The sequence below is a fragment of the Apium graveolens genome, chromosome 5, assembly GCF_009905375.1.
Source record: "Apium graveolens cultivar Ventura chromosome 5, ASM990537v1, whole genome shotgun sequence".
Taxonomy (NCBI): Eukaryota; Viridiplantae; Streptophyta; class Magnoliopsida; order Apiales; family Apiaceae; genus Apium; species Apium graveolens.
The window spans coordinates 68,066,191-68,082,254 of record NC_133651.1 but is presented as its reverse complement, the minus strand read 5'-3'; the positions used below and the strand labels follow the sequence as shown (position 1 = coordinate 68,082,254).

At 34.4% G+C, this 16,064-nt stretch overlaps 2 protein-coding genes across 2 annotated transcripts; one reads left to right on the top strand and one right to left on the bottom strand.

The window, feature by feature from the left end:
- Positions 1-795: 795 nt before the first annotated feature.
- LOC141724146 (glucan endo-1,3-beta-glucosidase, acidic-like) lies at positions 796-2,259 on the bottom strand. Its single transcript, XM_074526152.1, has 2 exons — positions 2,101-2,259; positions 796-1,932 (listed from the first exon to the last, which is right to left on the bottom strand). The coding sequence occupies exons 1-2, from the start codon at positions 2,180-2,182 to the stop codon at positions 899-901; spliced, it is 1,116 nt and encodes a 371-aa protein (XP_074382253.1). The 5' UTR covers positions 2,183-2,259; the 3' UTR covers positions 796-898.
- A 552-nt stretch (positions 2,260-2,811) lies between these two features.
- Positions 2,812-4,253, top strand: LOC141724147 (glucan endo-1,3-beta-glucosidase, acidic isoform-like). The gene is made up of 2 exons (XM_074526153.1): positions 2,812-2,966; positions 3,074-4,253. The coding sequence occupies exons 1-2, from the start codon at positions 2,897-2,899 to the stop codon at positions 4,108-4,110; spliced, it is 1,107 nt and encodes a 368-aa protein (XP_074382254.1). The 5' UTR covers positions 2,812-2,896; the 3' UTR covers positions 4,111-4,253.
- Positions 4,254-16,064: the final 11,811 nt, after the last annotated feature.

Here is a 16,064-nt window from a genome sequence, read left to right as displayed (position 1 = left end):
ATTATTATATTAACATTTAAACTGCTCTCATGGATTCAGGGTCCGAACCCCATCAACAGCTTATTATATTTAAACTTTTATATTCTTTATTTAAACAATATATTATATTATAATATTATTTATTTTCAGTCAAGTCTCAAATTATTATAAAACATATATTGTTATAATTTAATATATTCTTCGATTTATTTTTTAACTATTGAAAATTATATTATAAAATATATTATTAAATACTATAGAATGTTAAAAACAATCCGTGCATCGCACGGGTTATACGCTAGTATATATATATATATATATATATATATATATATATATATATGAGTAAAGTTCTATGGAGTCCACCTTTTAATTGGAGTCCTTGGAGTCCATATATGTTCTACAAGTAAAATATAGTTTAAAATATTGCAAAACATATTATTTTTCGACAAACATCACTATTCTATTAAAAATATTGCAGATTGCATACATTTTACAAGCAGAACATTGCAAAAATATATTATTCTACAAAACATGTTTAGTTTGCAGAACATAAATATTCATGTTGCAGAACATATTGCAGAACATATATATTATACTGTAAATATATGAGATTTGCATGATTTTGTTGAAATTATGCTATTTGTGTAACATGTTTTGCAAAATAACACGTTTTATAATATATTTTATTTGCAGAATATAGATGGACTCCGAGGACTCCGACAAAAAAGTGGACTCCGTAGAACTCATATATATATATAGATAGATAGATAGATAGATAGATTAGTTTGGGCACGAAACAGTACACAAATCAGGTTAACAAAGTAGTAGACACTTTAAACATACAGAGCAATGAACTTGATTGAAGGCTGGATACAAACATTAATCCTTATTCAATATGGCTTCTGATATACTGTAACTAAGAAGCAAAAGTGATGGGGTAATTGGCTTGTTTATTTGCCTCAAATATCCCCCAGTGCCTTTCCATTTCGCTCCTTTGATTTTCATCAAACAAGTTATATATATAAGTTTCTACAGGCTTCTTTGGTCTTTTTGGAGTCCCCTTGCTCTTAATTCGCTTAATTAAATTATTGTTGTAAAGTCTTGCATTATATGCTGTAGCTTGAGGTCCTCCAGCAGTAGGCCATCCTGTTTCCGACACGACGACATCCAATGAAGAAGCATCAGCCTTCTCCAGTGCAGAGTATACCGCATCAACCATTGCATCAAACGCATTTTTGTATCCTAGTTGACCGTCTTTAACCAAAACCGAGGGAGATCTGAAGTATGCATACCGGAGACGTATGTCACCTGAGGCTTGGCTATCTTTGTTTAATTCTAGAGGAATTTCGGGTTTGTTGAATGCATAGCTATAATATGGGTGAATGTTTACAAGAAACGGTGCGTTATTGTTCTTTAACAATTGGATTATGTCCCCAATAAAGTATTTGTCGTCAAATTCGGCATTTGATGGTGGGTGAATTTGTTTCAGAATAACTGAATGATCAAGGGCTGTGGAGACTTTGATTTTGTTTTGTAGACCGCATGAGGAAACCGCATTTTGAATGTTTTTCATGGCCGTGAGCAGAAACTCTCTATACTCGATACTGTGTTGGTCTTGTGTAGGCACACCATTTCCAACAACAATATACCTGAAGTTGATGTCTGGGAAGTTCTGGACGTTGTTTTGGATCCATTGGTTGGCTTTGTCTTGGCCGGAAGCGATGCTTTGAAGTTGATAGTTGGGGACACCAAGGACGACTTCAATACTGGTGTTTTTTAGGGCTTGGAGAACATTAAAATCCGGACCATAAAGTCTTATTCTATTAGCTTGGAGATTTTGGATGAGAGACACGGCTTCTTGTGGGGATGGTAGATTGTCTGCAAAAGTTCCATAGCACACACCTGCTCTATTCAGTTCTGCGTGTTGTTGTCCACTTGCTTGCTGAGCAGCTGCATTAGAAACAGAGGCATCATATTAAAAAATGTACAAGTGTAACTAGTGCATATTAAAACATTGAAATGTACTGCTACACTAAACCTGCTCTTGATATTGTCTACTGAGAAATGGATAAACCAGAAGCATGCATGAAATGATGAAAACATGTAATGCGAGTCTACCTGAAGCATCGTGCAGGAAGGCAAAGAATGAGCATAGTAGGAGCAGCACTGTGCAATATTGCATATTGCTAAAGGATTGCATTAATTAAGTATCTTTGGTGAATATTAATTGCAGATAAAATGAAGTTATACATATAGAGGGTAAGGAAAAGCGGATGAGGATGGAATTGAAGAGACGATTCTAGACATTAAACCGAAGTTTGTAAATATTAGGCATTGTGTTGCGGCACGCTGCATACATGCTTCATTTGGTATTATCTGGAGTTTGTTATGCTTTTTGAAAACCATGTACTATGTGGCTTCTTTAGTTCATCAGTATGTTGTCATTTTAAGATTAATCTGGCTATTTTAAGGTAGTTTGTTCGACTAATGTTTATCTTGAACAAGATGGTGCTCGAACGATGGAGTGAACAAGTTCGCCACATAGTTCCCGATTTAATAGAAATCCAACCAGTATATGTTATCAATTCTTGGCCTCTTCAGTCGTTTGCCGCATAGTTCCCGATTCAATAGAAATCCAACTAGTATATGTTTATCAATTCTTGGCCTCTTAAGGCGCGCAATAGAAAAAAAAAAAAGAACAAGCAACACAGAGAAAAGAGTTTAAACACGTAATTATCTCTCACTATGCCTGCATGCATTCCATCTGGCCATTATGCATGCCAGTTACGTGTGTGCATTTCATCTCGAACTCTCTATAAATATGACTCAGTAGACTGTATTAAATCACCATAAAAAAAGTTTCAATTCCCTTGCCATATAAAAATAAATTTTGGTGTTACGCTCTGCTCTGAAAATGCGTTCCTGGATCCTTTATTTGCTGTTGCAACTTGCCTTACTGTCGGGCTCCCTGCTGATCACTTCAGGTATAGCTGGCTGCGTGTATGCTTGCTGATATACATATTATGAGAAACTTGTTTATTTTTATTTCAATCAATTACTGATGTTATGTTAATATATGTAAATGATGCAGGTGCTCGACTTGAATTAACTGAGCAAGAAGCAGGAGACCAAGGCGGAGCACAACAGATTGGTGTGTGCTACGGAACAGATGCTTACAATCAACCATCACCCCAAGAAGCCGTATCTCTAGTCCAATCCTTAGGGATTAAAAGAATGAGACTCTATAGCCCGGATCATAATATTTTGCAATCCCTTAGAAATTCGGGCATTGAAGTTGTGCTTGGTGTTCCCGAGGAGCAGCTCCAATGGTTGTCTTCCAGCCAAGACAACGCCAATCAATGGATCCAAGATAATGTTAAAAACTATCAAGATATCAGCTTCAGGTACATTGTTGTCGGAAACCCCACAAACCCAATAAATCTTGAGGCAATGCAAAATCTTCAGAACGCAATTTCTGCATGTGGACTGGAAAATAAGCCTAGAGTCACCACGGTCATGGATCAATCTTACGATCTTGGCCTATCGTACCCACCTTCAAAGGGTCAGTTTAGGGATACAGACAAAATATTATTGGAACCCGTTATTAGCTTTTTGGTAAACAACTCCTCACCGTTGCTAGTAGACCTTAACCCTTTCGGAAGCTACCAGAAAGAAGAGATAGGACAAGACATTCCTGATGAGTTGAGGTTGCAAGGCATTCATTCTGCGCGAGATGCTCGGCTGGATTATGCTGCTTTCATTTCTCAAGAAACTAAAGTACAAGATGGAGCACTGACCTACACAAATGTGTTTGACGCCAAAGTAGATAGTGTATACTCCGCATTAGAGAAGGTAGGAGGATCCTCTCTGGACATAGTGGTGTCTAAAACTGGATGGCCAACGGCTGGAAGGGATGGAGCTAATATCGAAAATGCCTGGAATCACAACAACGGATTGATAAACCATGTACTCAAGACTAGGACTCCTAAAAGGCCTCAGAAGTTTGTTGAGACTTATATCAACAATCTATTTGATGAGACCAACAAGAAATTTGAGGTTGACAAGCACTGGGGAATCTTCTGGAACAGTAAACAACCCAAGTACCAGATCAATTTTCAGAGTCAATAAATTAATGAGAGATAAATAAGGTTCACATACATGTGAAATGTATGAGAACGCGTTCTAGCTATGACATGCCAGCATACACTTGCTAGCAGCCTAGCACTGTTTTCTTCTTTCTTATATATTTGAATAACTTTGAACCAAGGAAATCGAGTTTTCAGCCGAATACAAACCACAATCTAAAATGATACCATTAAATTACCAAATCAATTTATCAGATTATTATAAATATATCCACTACCTAAAGATAAAAGTTAAATACTACGCTTACACTACAAGAAAAGATATAAAATTCATATAAATATTTAATTTAAACACAATTATTTACATATTTCATATGAAACTAATAATTAACAAAAAAAGATATAAAATTTTGAAAAGAAAAATTCATCGGTAATATTTAGGTAGCACTAAAACTAAGCGTGCTTTCATATATTTTTAAATTTGCGAAAATATTTTCATTTATTTTTCAAAATATTTAATAATAAAAAGAATTAAAATTTTATTTTATGACCACACCTATCTGCTGCATCCCTTACTAGATCATTTCATGAACATTTGAACTATCTTATTTAAAAACAAAACTTTAATCCAACGAGGACGAGTAATCGCATTATTAAGAGAATGAGTAATGCTAGGTGCGGATTTGGGTGCAGAAATTTGAATGAGTTGGCGGTGCCACCTAACATTTACATTAAATACATGCCCCTTTCTCCTTTTATTTAATTCTAAATTACTTCCTACGTGTTAAAATATAAAGAAATAATGACAAAAATAACATTTTTTTGGAATAAGCGACAAGAATACCTATTTTCAATATCCTGGCCATTTTTACTAATCAAATACCCATTCTCAGATTGGGTATCTCAAAAAAAAAAAAAAATTTGTAAGAAAATCATTTTTCAAAAAAAACAAAAAAAAAAGTTGAAATACCCAATCTAAGAATGGGTATTCGGGTATATACCCAATCTGAGAAAACGTATTTCATATACCCAATCTCAGAAAGCGTATTTCAACTTTAAAAAAAAAAATTGGTTGAAATACCCAGTATGAGAATGGGTAATCGGGCATATACCCAATCTGAGAATGGGTAATCGGGCATATACCCGATCTGCGAAAGCGTATTCCAAATACCCAATCTGAGAAAGGGTATTCTGTCGGTATTTTTGGCCGCATTTCTCAAATTTGGTATTTTGGTCACAAATTTCAAAAAAGTGGTATTTTTGGCCATCAGTATAAATTTTTAATTTTTTTACCTTATTTTAAAGTATAAAAAAGTCATTGCTCAGCATTTTTTTAAATTTTTTTCTTGAATTAAAACTAATATGTATAATTTTATTTAGAAAAAAAATTAAAAAAAATAATTTATGAAACTATTCTTTTTATTTACTTAAAATACGTATAAAAAATCAAAAAAAAATTATATTTTGGAACGAAAGGAGTATTATTTTTTACTTTTGTTCTCTCCTTTTTTTTTTAATTTCAAAGAAGATTTATTCTTTTCTATCTTTACTATAATTTTAGCTTCTTTTACTTTTAAATACTTTATTTTAAAATTTTACATATGAAGAGACAAAAAAGTTCTTCACTTTATAAATTTCGTGTCAAAGATTTGATATTTCAATATAACAAAACATAAAAAAATTAACTTACCATATTTAAACAAATATAATATTATGTTAGTTGTTACTACCCACTTTCTTTATGATTTAACGTTTGACAAAAGTTTATTAATCATACAAAAACTATTCATTTTAATCAATGTTGTTAGGCTCTTTTAAAATATTTATATAGTAAGAATTATTATTTTTTAAAATATCATATTATTTTTTAAAATCTTATTTTTATAAGGCTCTTTATTTATATATTAGCAAGTACTTACATATTTGCAAGTACCTAATAAATATAATCACTCTATTTAAATTAATAAATTTTTAATATAAATAATATAAAAAATAAATTTTATAAAAATTTTATAATATGGTGAATGAGAGAAAATGTAAAATAAAATCACACTAAAGATTAAGACACAATAGTACACAAATTTAAAAATAAAACTTCTTGGATAAAATTATTAAATTATGGTTCAACTCTCTTTAATGCGAGACGTATAGGTGACACTCTCCTGCCATTTTTTACATATTTTGTTTGTGTAGTTAATTTTGTGGAATTAGCATTTGTCTAGGAGAATACACCTACTATTCAGTTCGAGACATTCATGCAAAGCTGGAGTATACAATACTCATTAACTTACAATTTAGAAAGAATAAACGAAACAATTACCAATTCCAAAGACAAGTAGGGCAAAAAAAACTTGTGCACGCTTGCAAACATTAGTTAAAGGAAACAAATAGATCATGTTAAGTAATAAAGTTAAGTAACAAGGGAGACAACTTGGTATTCAAATTTTGGTAATAGACACAAACACTCGTACAGTCAATATGCATGGTCATATCTACATTATATTAAAAAAGAGTACAATTTAACATATGTCACTTTTTCATTAAATTGAATACTTGTCATTCTTTTATTAAATATACTCCCTCCGTCCTGTTCAATTTTTACACTTTTTTTTGGGACGTCCCACCAATTCTTTACATTACCTAAAATAATAAAATTTATATATTATAATAATGTCATATAACATTATTTTATCACACTCACTTACTAATTACTCAGCTTATCTCACATAATCAGTTCTCTCTCCCAAACCTACTTTCATCATTTACTTTTTTCTCTCATCAAATACGCCGCTCAATCTTCTTCTTCCTTTTTTTCCTGGATATATCAATCTTCTTCTTGTTCTTCTCTCTCAAATTAACCCCGATGTTCAATTAGCTTTTATAATGGAATCCCAAATTATCCAAGATTCAGCACCAAGCATGCAATATGACTCCGAGATTCAGCTCTCTTCTCCGATAAATCTCAAATAAATCGTCGACGCTTATCTCGAGTATGATAAATTTAAAGACTAAATGGTTGAAGACACTCCGGATAGAGTGAAATCGGAGGAGACCGAGATGAAGGAGAAAACTATGGGGATGAAACCAAAAAAAATAGTTTTAGAAGATCCAGCGAAATTGGAGGAGGACCCGACGGGATTGCTGCGTATTTATCTTCCTCGGTTTTATCATTATATCTTCCTCGGTTTTATCATTAACGTCGGGTAGTTTGACTTTCTTTATGTTATAATTTTCTTTCCGCAATTTGTGATTCTCCTTCCTTTTATATGTTCGACATGCAATTTTGATGGAGTATGTTTAGTGGATATTGGTATTAAGAGTCCGGTATGCTGGTCTTTCTTACTTTCACATTTATTACCTTTCTTTCTCGTAATCGTGGCTATGTTTCTGCATGTGCATACTGGTCTTGCTAGATGTTAAGATGAACAATAGTAGAAGTTCCTAAACATTAATGAAGCTGTGTACCGAATAATGATGTGGCAGTGGCAGTGGCTTATGTATGAATTTTTTAGCATAAGAAGGTTAATAAATTAGGTCGCTGCTAGATCATCATAGGCTTATATTTGGTGTTCATTATATCAGGACATAAATGATGCATATATTTTGAGTGTCTAAATGAATTAGGTGCTAAATGTTACTTTTAGTCAATTTGTCGGCCTTGTAATGGTGTTGTGTAATTGTATAATGTAATTGATGAATTTAATTGTTCCTATTCTAATGGAAATTATTCGTATAATCTCGGGTTTGGATATGGTAATGCTACTGATGATTACAAAAGAATCAGCAGTTTCCTCAACACAAGCACAATACAAAGCACCACTATCATAAGTCGCATTCACTATTATAATTAAAATTTTCATATTCTTTTGTAACCGCAGTTGTCATGCTACTAATGTTAATGGTGCTTTTTAATGGGTTTGTATTGGAGGAAATCATCAGTAACAGTATCATAACCAAACTCAAATTATATTTATAATTGTTATTAGAACCATTAATTTCCATTATAACCCTAACCAATACCCTCTGAAGGAACAATCAAATCAAGACATCTAAGAACATTATACTAATAAGAACAATATGGTAGGAAGTAACATTACATTGCATATACTAATAAGAACATTTAATTATAAAAGTAACATTACATTGCATATATGTACAATAACACAAAATAGGAAGAAAGTACAGGGCCTGGCCTCGTAGGTGATGCTTCCTGTTTCTCGTCAAAAGTTTACAAGGCCTGACCATTTTTACTAAACATAATATTTCTAAGATACTTACCAAAAGATTTGAGGATATATACCAACTGTTGTTTCACTCCCCTGTGTTGTTCCTGGTGTTTAAAACACCCTGGACTAACTCTTTAGGAATGTTAATCTGAATTGGTAGTTGTCCCAAATTTGCAAGCTTTTTCTTCCCTATATGAGGGAGTCTGTAGTTGTTATTCCCCCCATTTTTCAATATTTTCGTCATACAATTCATCAAAGACAACCACACGTAATTTAGCGTCGTGTCAGTAACCTCTTCATAGGCCTTAAGAATTGCATCAACTAATTGGCATACCGTCTTAGGAGCTTTCTCATGTTGCAATCCTTCTATTATACGAAAAAAACCGAGATCATTGATATTTAGATCAGGGTTGTTCGCAGGCTGATTGGCTAAGGTAATAAGAAATCCATCTGATTGTGCAATTTTGACAAAATCCTCTTCATTATCTTTAATATGAGGCCTTGCATTGTCTTGTTGGATGACTATATTCTTATTAAAATCAGCTGGCCATTTTTTTTAATAGCAGGGATGATTTTGTTGATCAAACATTGTTTAATCACCGACTTGTTTATACTTTCAATAGGTTTAAGTTCAATAACACCTTTAGCTCTGTTAGATATATTTGATAATGTCATGGCTAATATGTTTTATGTTTAGCTTTCAGATCTTACGTGAACAGGATAAATCAGTACTTAACTGTTGATCAGTACTTATACTGGAAGTCAGGACTTAAGGATATCAGTACTTATATTATCAGGAGATAATCATCAGAAGATAGATATCAGAACTTAAGTGCTGAAGGACAATCAGATAAGGACAGTAGCTGATTAAAGGAAAGAAGATCAAGATAAACATAAGAAGAGATATGCATGAAGAAGGAATTCCGTGAAGAATGGAATACTTGGAAGAAAAGATATCTGATTGATATATTTTAGGAAGCAGAATTATATTCCATATCAATTAGCGATTATCTTGTAACTGTGTAGTATATAAACACAGACATAGGGTTTACACCATAAGTGTTATCATTATTATAAAAGATTATTCATTGTAACCCTAGCAGCTCTCGTGATATTTGTTCATCACTGAGAGGTAACAGTTCCATACTGTAACAGAGTTTATTGTTTCAATAAAGTTTGTTTTCTGTTACTTAAGATCTTAAAGTTCGATTTGAGTGTACTATACACTGTATTCACCCCCTCTACAGTGTGTGTTTGACCTAACAATTGGTATCAGAGCCTATCTGTTAACTTACATAGAGTTAAAGATCCAAACACAATCATGTCGGACACAGAAACTCCAACTAAGCCTACCACAACTGAGGAACCACCAAAGACACAAATTCAGAGTCGGTATGAGACCATCAGAGTCCCCATACTGAGACCATCTGAATATCCCATATGGAAGGTACGGATGACCATGTTCCTGGAAGCAACAGATCCAGAATACCTGGATAGAATCAAGGAAGGTCCTCACAAACCAACCAAACTCGTTGTTGCAGTTACAGGTGAAGCAGCAACGACCGTACCAAAGGAGAAGAGTGATTATACTGCTGAGGACATAGCATCAATTGCTAAGGATGCTAAGGTACGACACTTACTGCATAGTGCCATTGATAATGTAATGTCAAACAGGGTAATCAACTGCAAGACTGCTAAGGAGATATGGGATGCTCTGGAAACAAGGTGTCATGGAACTGACACAATTAAGAAGAACAGGAAGACAATACTCACTCAAGAGTATGAACACTTTGACTCAAAGACTAATGAGTCATTGAATGATTTATATGATAGATTTGTCAAACTTTTGAATGATTTGTCATTGGTTGATAAAGAGTATGATCTTGAAGATTCAAACCTTAAGTTCTTGTTAGCTCTTCCTGAATGCTGGGATTTGAAGGCAACGAAAATAAGAGACAACTACAATCTTGATGAAACAACTCTTGACGAAATCTATGGAATGCTCAAGACTCATGAGCTGGAGATGGAACAAAGAAGCAAGAGAAAAGGAGGAAAGTCAAGGACAGTTGCTCTTAAGGCTGAAGAAGAATTCCCCAAATCAGCTTCCTCAAAGAAAGACAAGGGTAAAGCTCTTTTCATAAAGTCTGATACTGAGTCATCAAGTTCTGAGAGTGATGATGACTCAGATTCTGAAAGCTTGCCTGAGACTGATGCTGATGAGGAGATGATGAAGCTGTGTGCTCTTATGGTGAAAGGAATCACAAAAATTGTATACAGGAAGTTCAGGAAGGGAAAGAAGTTTTCCAGGAAAAGCATAAGTTCTGATAAGAAGAATTTCAGAAGATCTGAAGGCAGAGGAGGAAAGTCTGACAGAGGAGATTACACCAATGTTAAATGCTATAACTGTGGTGAGAAAGGCCACATATCTCCTGACTGCAAGAAGGTAAAGGGTGACAGAGGCAAGGCTCTTGTCACAAAGCAGAAAAGCTGGACAGACACTTCAGACTCTGAAAGTAAGGAGAACTATGCATTGATGGCAAATGCTGATAAAGAAAGTGCTGAGAGCAGTTCTGAAGCTGCTGAAACAAATGTACCTCAGACTACTTATGCTTTTCATACTGATGATATTAATGAGTTGAGAAGATATCTTAAAACCATGTTTGTTAGCTATAGAGACCAAACTTTAACATGTGAAAGATTAACTTCTGAAAATCTTGCATTTAAGAAAAGGAATGATTTATTAGAAAAAGAGTTAGTCATGTTCCATCAAACTCAGAAGGATAGAGATGATGCTTTTTATGTTAGGAATGAAGTGCTAAAATTAAATGAATCTCTAAAAACTGAGTTAGAAAAGGAAAGAGAGATTATCAGGACTTGGACTAACTCTGGCAAAATAACTCAAAATTTGCTAAGTAGTGGAAACTGGAAAGAGGGCTTAGGTTATGGAGAAGATAAGAATGATAAAGGAACTGAAGAAATTAAGCCTGTTGTTAAGCAAAAGCCAAAGTTTAAACCTATTAAGTTTGTAACTGTAAAGTCTGAAAATGAGAAATCAGAAGACAAAGAGGAATTAACTTCTGACAAACTAAAACAGGAAAAGACAGCTGAAGTGAACATAGGCTTAATGACAAAGAAGCATCTTAAGCATAAGCTGAAAGATGTCAAGAATGCAAACAAGGTAAAATCACCTAGGAAAAATAGGAATGGAAAGGAATGTGTGAATAAAAGCAATGATTATAAACCTGTTCCTGATGCTCCTAGGAAAACATGTCATAACTGTGGAAGTTCTAACCATCTGGCTTCTTTTTGCAGGAAGAATAAGAATATTAACTCCTTACCTTCAAAATCAGGAGTTAAGAGTCAGTCTGTTAGATACAAACCACAAAATCCTTGTTTTCATTGTGGTAGTTTATGGCATTCCATTTATACTTGTAAGGAATATCATAGTTTGTACTATGATTATTATCAAATAAAACCTTCTTTGAAGAAAGTTTCCATTGTTCCTTCTAGTGTAAATTCTGATTCAAAGTCTGATAGTGTAAATTCTGATAAGAAAAATGTTAACATAAACTCTGATGCTAAATCCGCTGCAAATGTTAACAAACTTAATAAGGCCAAAGGATCCAAGCAAGTCTGGGTCCTTAAAACTAATAATTAGTGGTCTTTGTGATTGCAGGGCAACAGGAAAAATATTCTAGTTCTGGACAGTGGATGTTCAGGACATATGACTGGAAATAAGGCCCTGCTATCAGACTTTGTGGAGAAAGCTGGCCCAAGTGTTTCTTATGGAGATGGAAACATTGGAAAAACATTGGGATATGGCAATATCAATCTTGGAAATATCATAATTAAACAAGTAGCTCTGGTCTCAGGACTTAAACACAACCTACTGAGTATAAGTCAAATCTGTGACAGAGGTTATCATGTTGATTTCTTTGAAGAACACTGTGAAGTTGTGAGTAAATCTAAAGGCAAAGTTGTTCTGAAAGGATACAGACATGGTAACATTTATGAAGCTAAGCTTTCAACAAGTACTGATGGCTCTGCAATCTGTCTGTTAAGTAGAGCATCAATTAAAGAAAGCTGGAATTGGCATAAGAAACTCTCTCATTTAAATTTCAACAATATAAATGAACTGGTCAAGAAAGATCTTGTGAGAGGATTTCCAAACACAGTATTTGCTCCTGATGGTCTTTGTGATTCATGTCAGAAAGCCAAACAAAGAAAATCTTCATTCAAGAGCAAGATTGATTCATCAATTCTTGAGCCTTATCATCTTATACATGTTGATCTATTTGGTCCAGTAAATGTCATGTCTATTGCAAAGAAGAAGTATGCATTGGTCATAGTGGATGAGTTCACCAGATACACATGGGTGTATTTCCTGCACATAAAAAGTGAAACTGCATCTATCTTGATTGATCATGTCAAACAGCTGGATAAAATGGTCAAAGATTCTGTGAAAATTTTAAGGAGTGATAATGGCACTGAGTTCAAGAATTTGAAAATGGAAGAGTTCTGCAAAAGCCATGGAATAAAGCAGGAATTTTCTGCTCCTGGTACTCCACAGCAAAATGGAGTTGTTGAAAGGAAGAATAGAACTCTCATTGAAGCTGCACGTACAATGCTTGAAGAAGCAAAGCTTCCAACCTATTTCTGGGCTGAAGCTGTGTAGACTGCTTGTTTTACTCAAAATGTAACACTCATTAACAAGCATGGAAAAACACCATATGAGATGGTGAAGAAAAAGAAGCTAAATCTGAAATATTTTCATGTATTTGGATGCAAGTGTTTTGTTCTCAACACTCATCCTGAACAACTATCAAAGTTTGATCTAAAAGCTGATGAAGGAATCTTTGTTGGATATCCACTTTCCATAAAAGCCTTCAGAGTCTATAATTTGAGAACAAAAGTGGTCATGGAATCTATCAATGTCTCTTTTGATGACAAGAAGATCACTGGTCTTAAAGATTTCATTGACCATGATCAGCTGAGATTTGAAAATGAAGACTCATATTCTGATACTGAAAATCCTACAGTCTAAGTCCTGATACTGTAAACTCTGATGGATTAAACTCTGATGTTATTGAAACTGTGGTGACTACGTTAAAGGAAGATGCACCTATGCAGGGGGAGCATACTCAAGATCCTACCACATCTCAAGAAACATCCGAACATGCATCTGGCTCTTCAAGTTCTGATTCGTCAAGTTCTGATAAGCCAAGTTCTGATAGTGCTGAAAATCTAAATACTGAAGAATCCAACTCAGAGAGCATAGTTTCAGGGGGAGCATCAGAAAATGAAAATGAAGATAACATTGATCATGGGGGAGCATCCAGTTCTAGAGAAAACCTTCCATCTGCAAGGAAGTGGACAAAATCACATACACCTGATTTGATAATTGGAAATCCTGATGCAGGTGTCAGAACTAGAACAGGTACTTCAAATGAGTGTCTTTACAATTCTTTTCTCTCTCAGACTGAGCCAAAGAAAGTGGAAGAAGCTCTTCAAGATGCTGATTGGGTGCAAGCAATGCAGGAAGAGTTGAATGAATTTGAAAGAAACAAAGTCTGGACCCTAGTACCAAGACCAAAGAATAGATCTGTTGTTGGTACAAAGTGGGTATTCAGAAACAAAACTGACAGTGATGGCATAATTACAAGGAATAAGGCAAGGCTGGTTGCAAAAGGATATTCTCAACAGGAGGGAATTGATTATGATGAAACATTTGCACCAGTTGCTAGGTTAGAAGCCATAAGGATATTTTTGGCTTATGCTGCTCACAAAAAGTTTACTGTCTTTTAAATGGATGTGAAAAGTGCTTTTCTCAATGGAGAATTGGAGGAAGAGGTATATGTTGAACAACCTCCAGGTTTTGTAGATACCAAACATCCAGACTATGTCTACAGACTTGACAAAGCACTTTATGGACTTAAGCAAGCTCCTAGAGCATGGTATGAGACTTTAGCTCAGTTTCTTCTGGAAAGTGGATTCCACAGAGGGACAATAGACAAAACACTGTTCTACCTCAACCATGGAAAGGACTTACTTCTGGTCCAGATTTATGTTGATGATATCATTTTTGGATCTACAAATGACAAACTTTGTAAGAAGTTTGCCAAACTTATGCAGTCAAGATATCAGATGAGTATGATGGGGGAACTTAGCTATTTTCTGGGCTTTCAAGTCAAGCAGAATGAGGAAGGCACTTTTATTTGTCAAACCAAGTACACCAGAAACTTGCTAAAGAAATTTGGAATGCAAGATTGTTCAAGTGCATCCACTCCAATTGCCACTGCAACAAAACTGGATAAGGATACCGGTAAATCAGTAGATATTACTGACTACAGAGGTATGATTGGCTCTCTACTCTATCTAACTGCTAGTAGACCTGATATCATGTATGCTACCTGTCTTTGTGCAAGATTTCAAGCAGATCCAAGAGAACCTCACTTAACAGCTGTAAAAAGAATCTTTAAGTATCTTAAAGGAACAGCTGCTCTGGATTATGGTATCCTAGAGAATCAGATTTTAAACTAATAGGTTACTCAGGTGCAGATTTTGCAGGTTGCAAAATTGACAGGAAAAGCACAAGTGGAAGCTGCCAATTTCTTGGAGGCAGATTGGTTTCTTGGTACAGCAAGAAACAAAAGTCAATTTCCACATCAACTGCAGAAGCAGAGTATATTGCTGCAGGAAGCTGTTGTGCACAGATTCTTTGGATGAAGAATCAGTTACTGGATTATGGGTTAACATATTTCAAAATCCCTATTTACTGTGATAATCAAAGTGCTATTGCTATGACAGGTAATCCAGTTCAACACTCAATGAGAAAGCACATCAGCATTTGGTACCACTTCATCAGGGAACATGTGGATGAAGGTACAGTGGAATTGCATTTTGTTCCCACATATCAACAATTGGAAGATATCTTCACAAAACCATTATGTGAAGCTACTTTTACAAGATTGGTAAATGAACTTGGAATGGTTTCAGGTTCTTTCTCTAAATCTGCTTAGACTTGTTCTATGAATCAGACTTTATGCTCAGTATTTACAGAATTAATCTCATTGTATATTCTGTGCTTAATTGATAAATGTCTTTAAGTACTGACTGTTGTCTGATATATGTTTCTAAACTATGATAAGTGATATATTTGTTCTAGTACCTATTCATCCTATGAGGATAACTGTGCTAGATACTGACCAAGTAGTCTTCAATAAACAAATGATTCCATGAAAGAAGTAATTATTTCAGTGGAAATCTTATGACACTAGCAAATTCTGATAACTGAGCTTAGTTAAGTTTACTTTGTATATCTTATTACTAAGTCACAAATTAGAATAATGCTACTCATCTGTTAAGTTCTGATACTAGTAAAACTGATGAATGTACTAAGTGCTGATAAACCTCACTTATCAAAAGAAAAAGCAAAAAGATCAAAGATTAAAATCAGGTACTCCTTTGAGATCTAGAGTAAAAATGTGGAAGGGACGACCCAAGTGCATTGCTGGTATTAAGTAAATATGCATTAGAAAAGCAAAATATTTTCTTGGTGACTTTTTACACTCTATGATTACTGGAGAAATACTCTGAAAATAGCATAAATTCTGATAAACAGTCGTGACTCACTTACACTGAGAAGCCACTGTAAAACAGAATTGCAAAAGATGCATAAAATTAGCACAAAACAGTTGAGATGGACTCTAGCATGAACTCATTCATCAGTAGGTTTCAGGACAATGACAGATCTTTAGCAAAATTTTAGTTA

Bases quoted from the DNA above. Each gene is read 5' to 3' on its own strand.
- LOC141724146 (XM_074526152.1), bottom strand. From the start codon at position 2,182: ATGCAATCCTTTAGCAATATGCAATATTGCACAGTGCTGCTCCTACTA. The intron at 1,933-2,100 runs GTAGACTCGCAT...TTTCTAATGCAG, and splicing joins CTTCCTGCACGATGCTTCAG to CTGCTCAGCAAGCAAGTGGA.
- LOC141724147 (XM_074526153.1), top strand. From the start codon at position 2,897: ATGCGTTCCTGGATCCTTTATTTGCTGTTGCAACTTGCCTTACTGTCG. The intron at 2,967-3,073 runs GTATAGCTGGCT...TAAATGATGCAG, and splicing joins CTCCCTGCTGATCACTTCAG to GTGCTCGACTTGAATTAACT.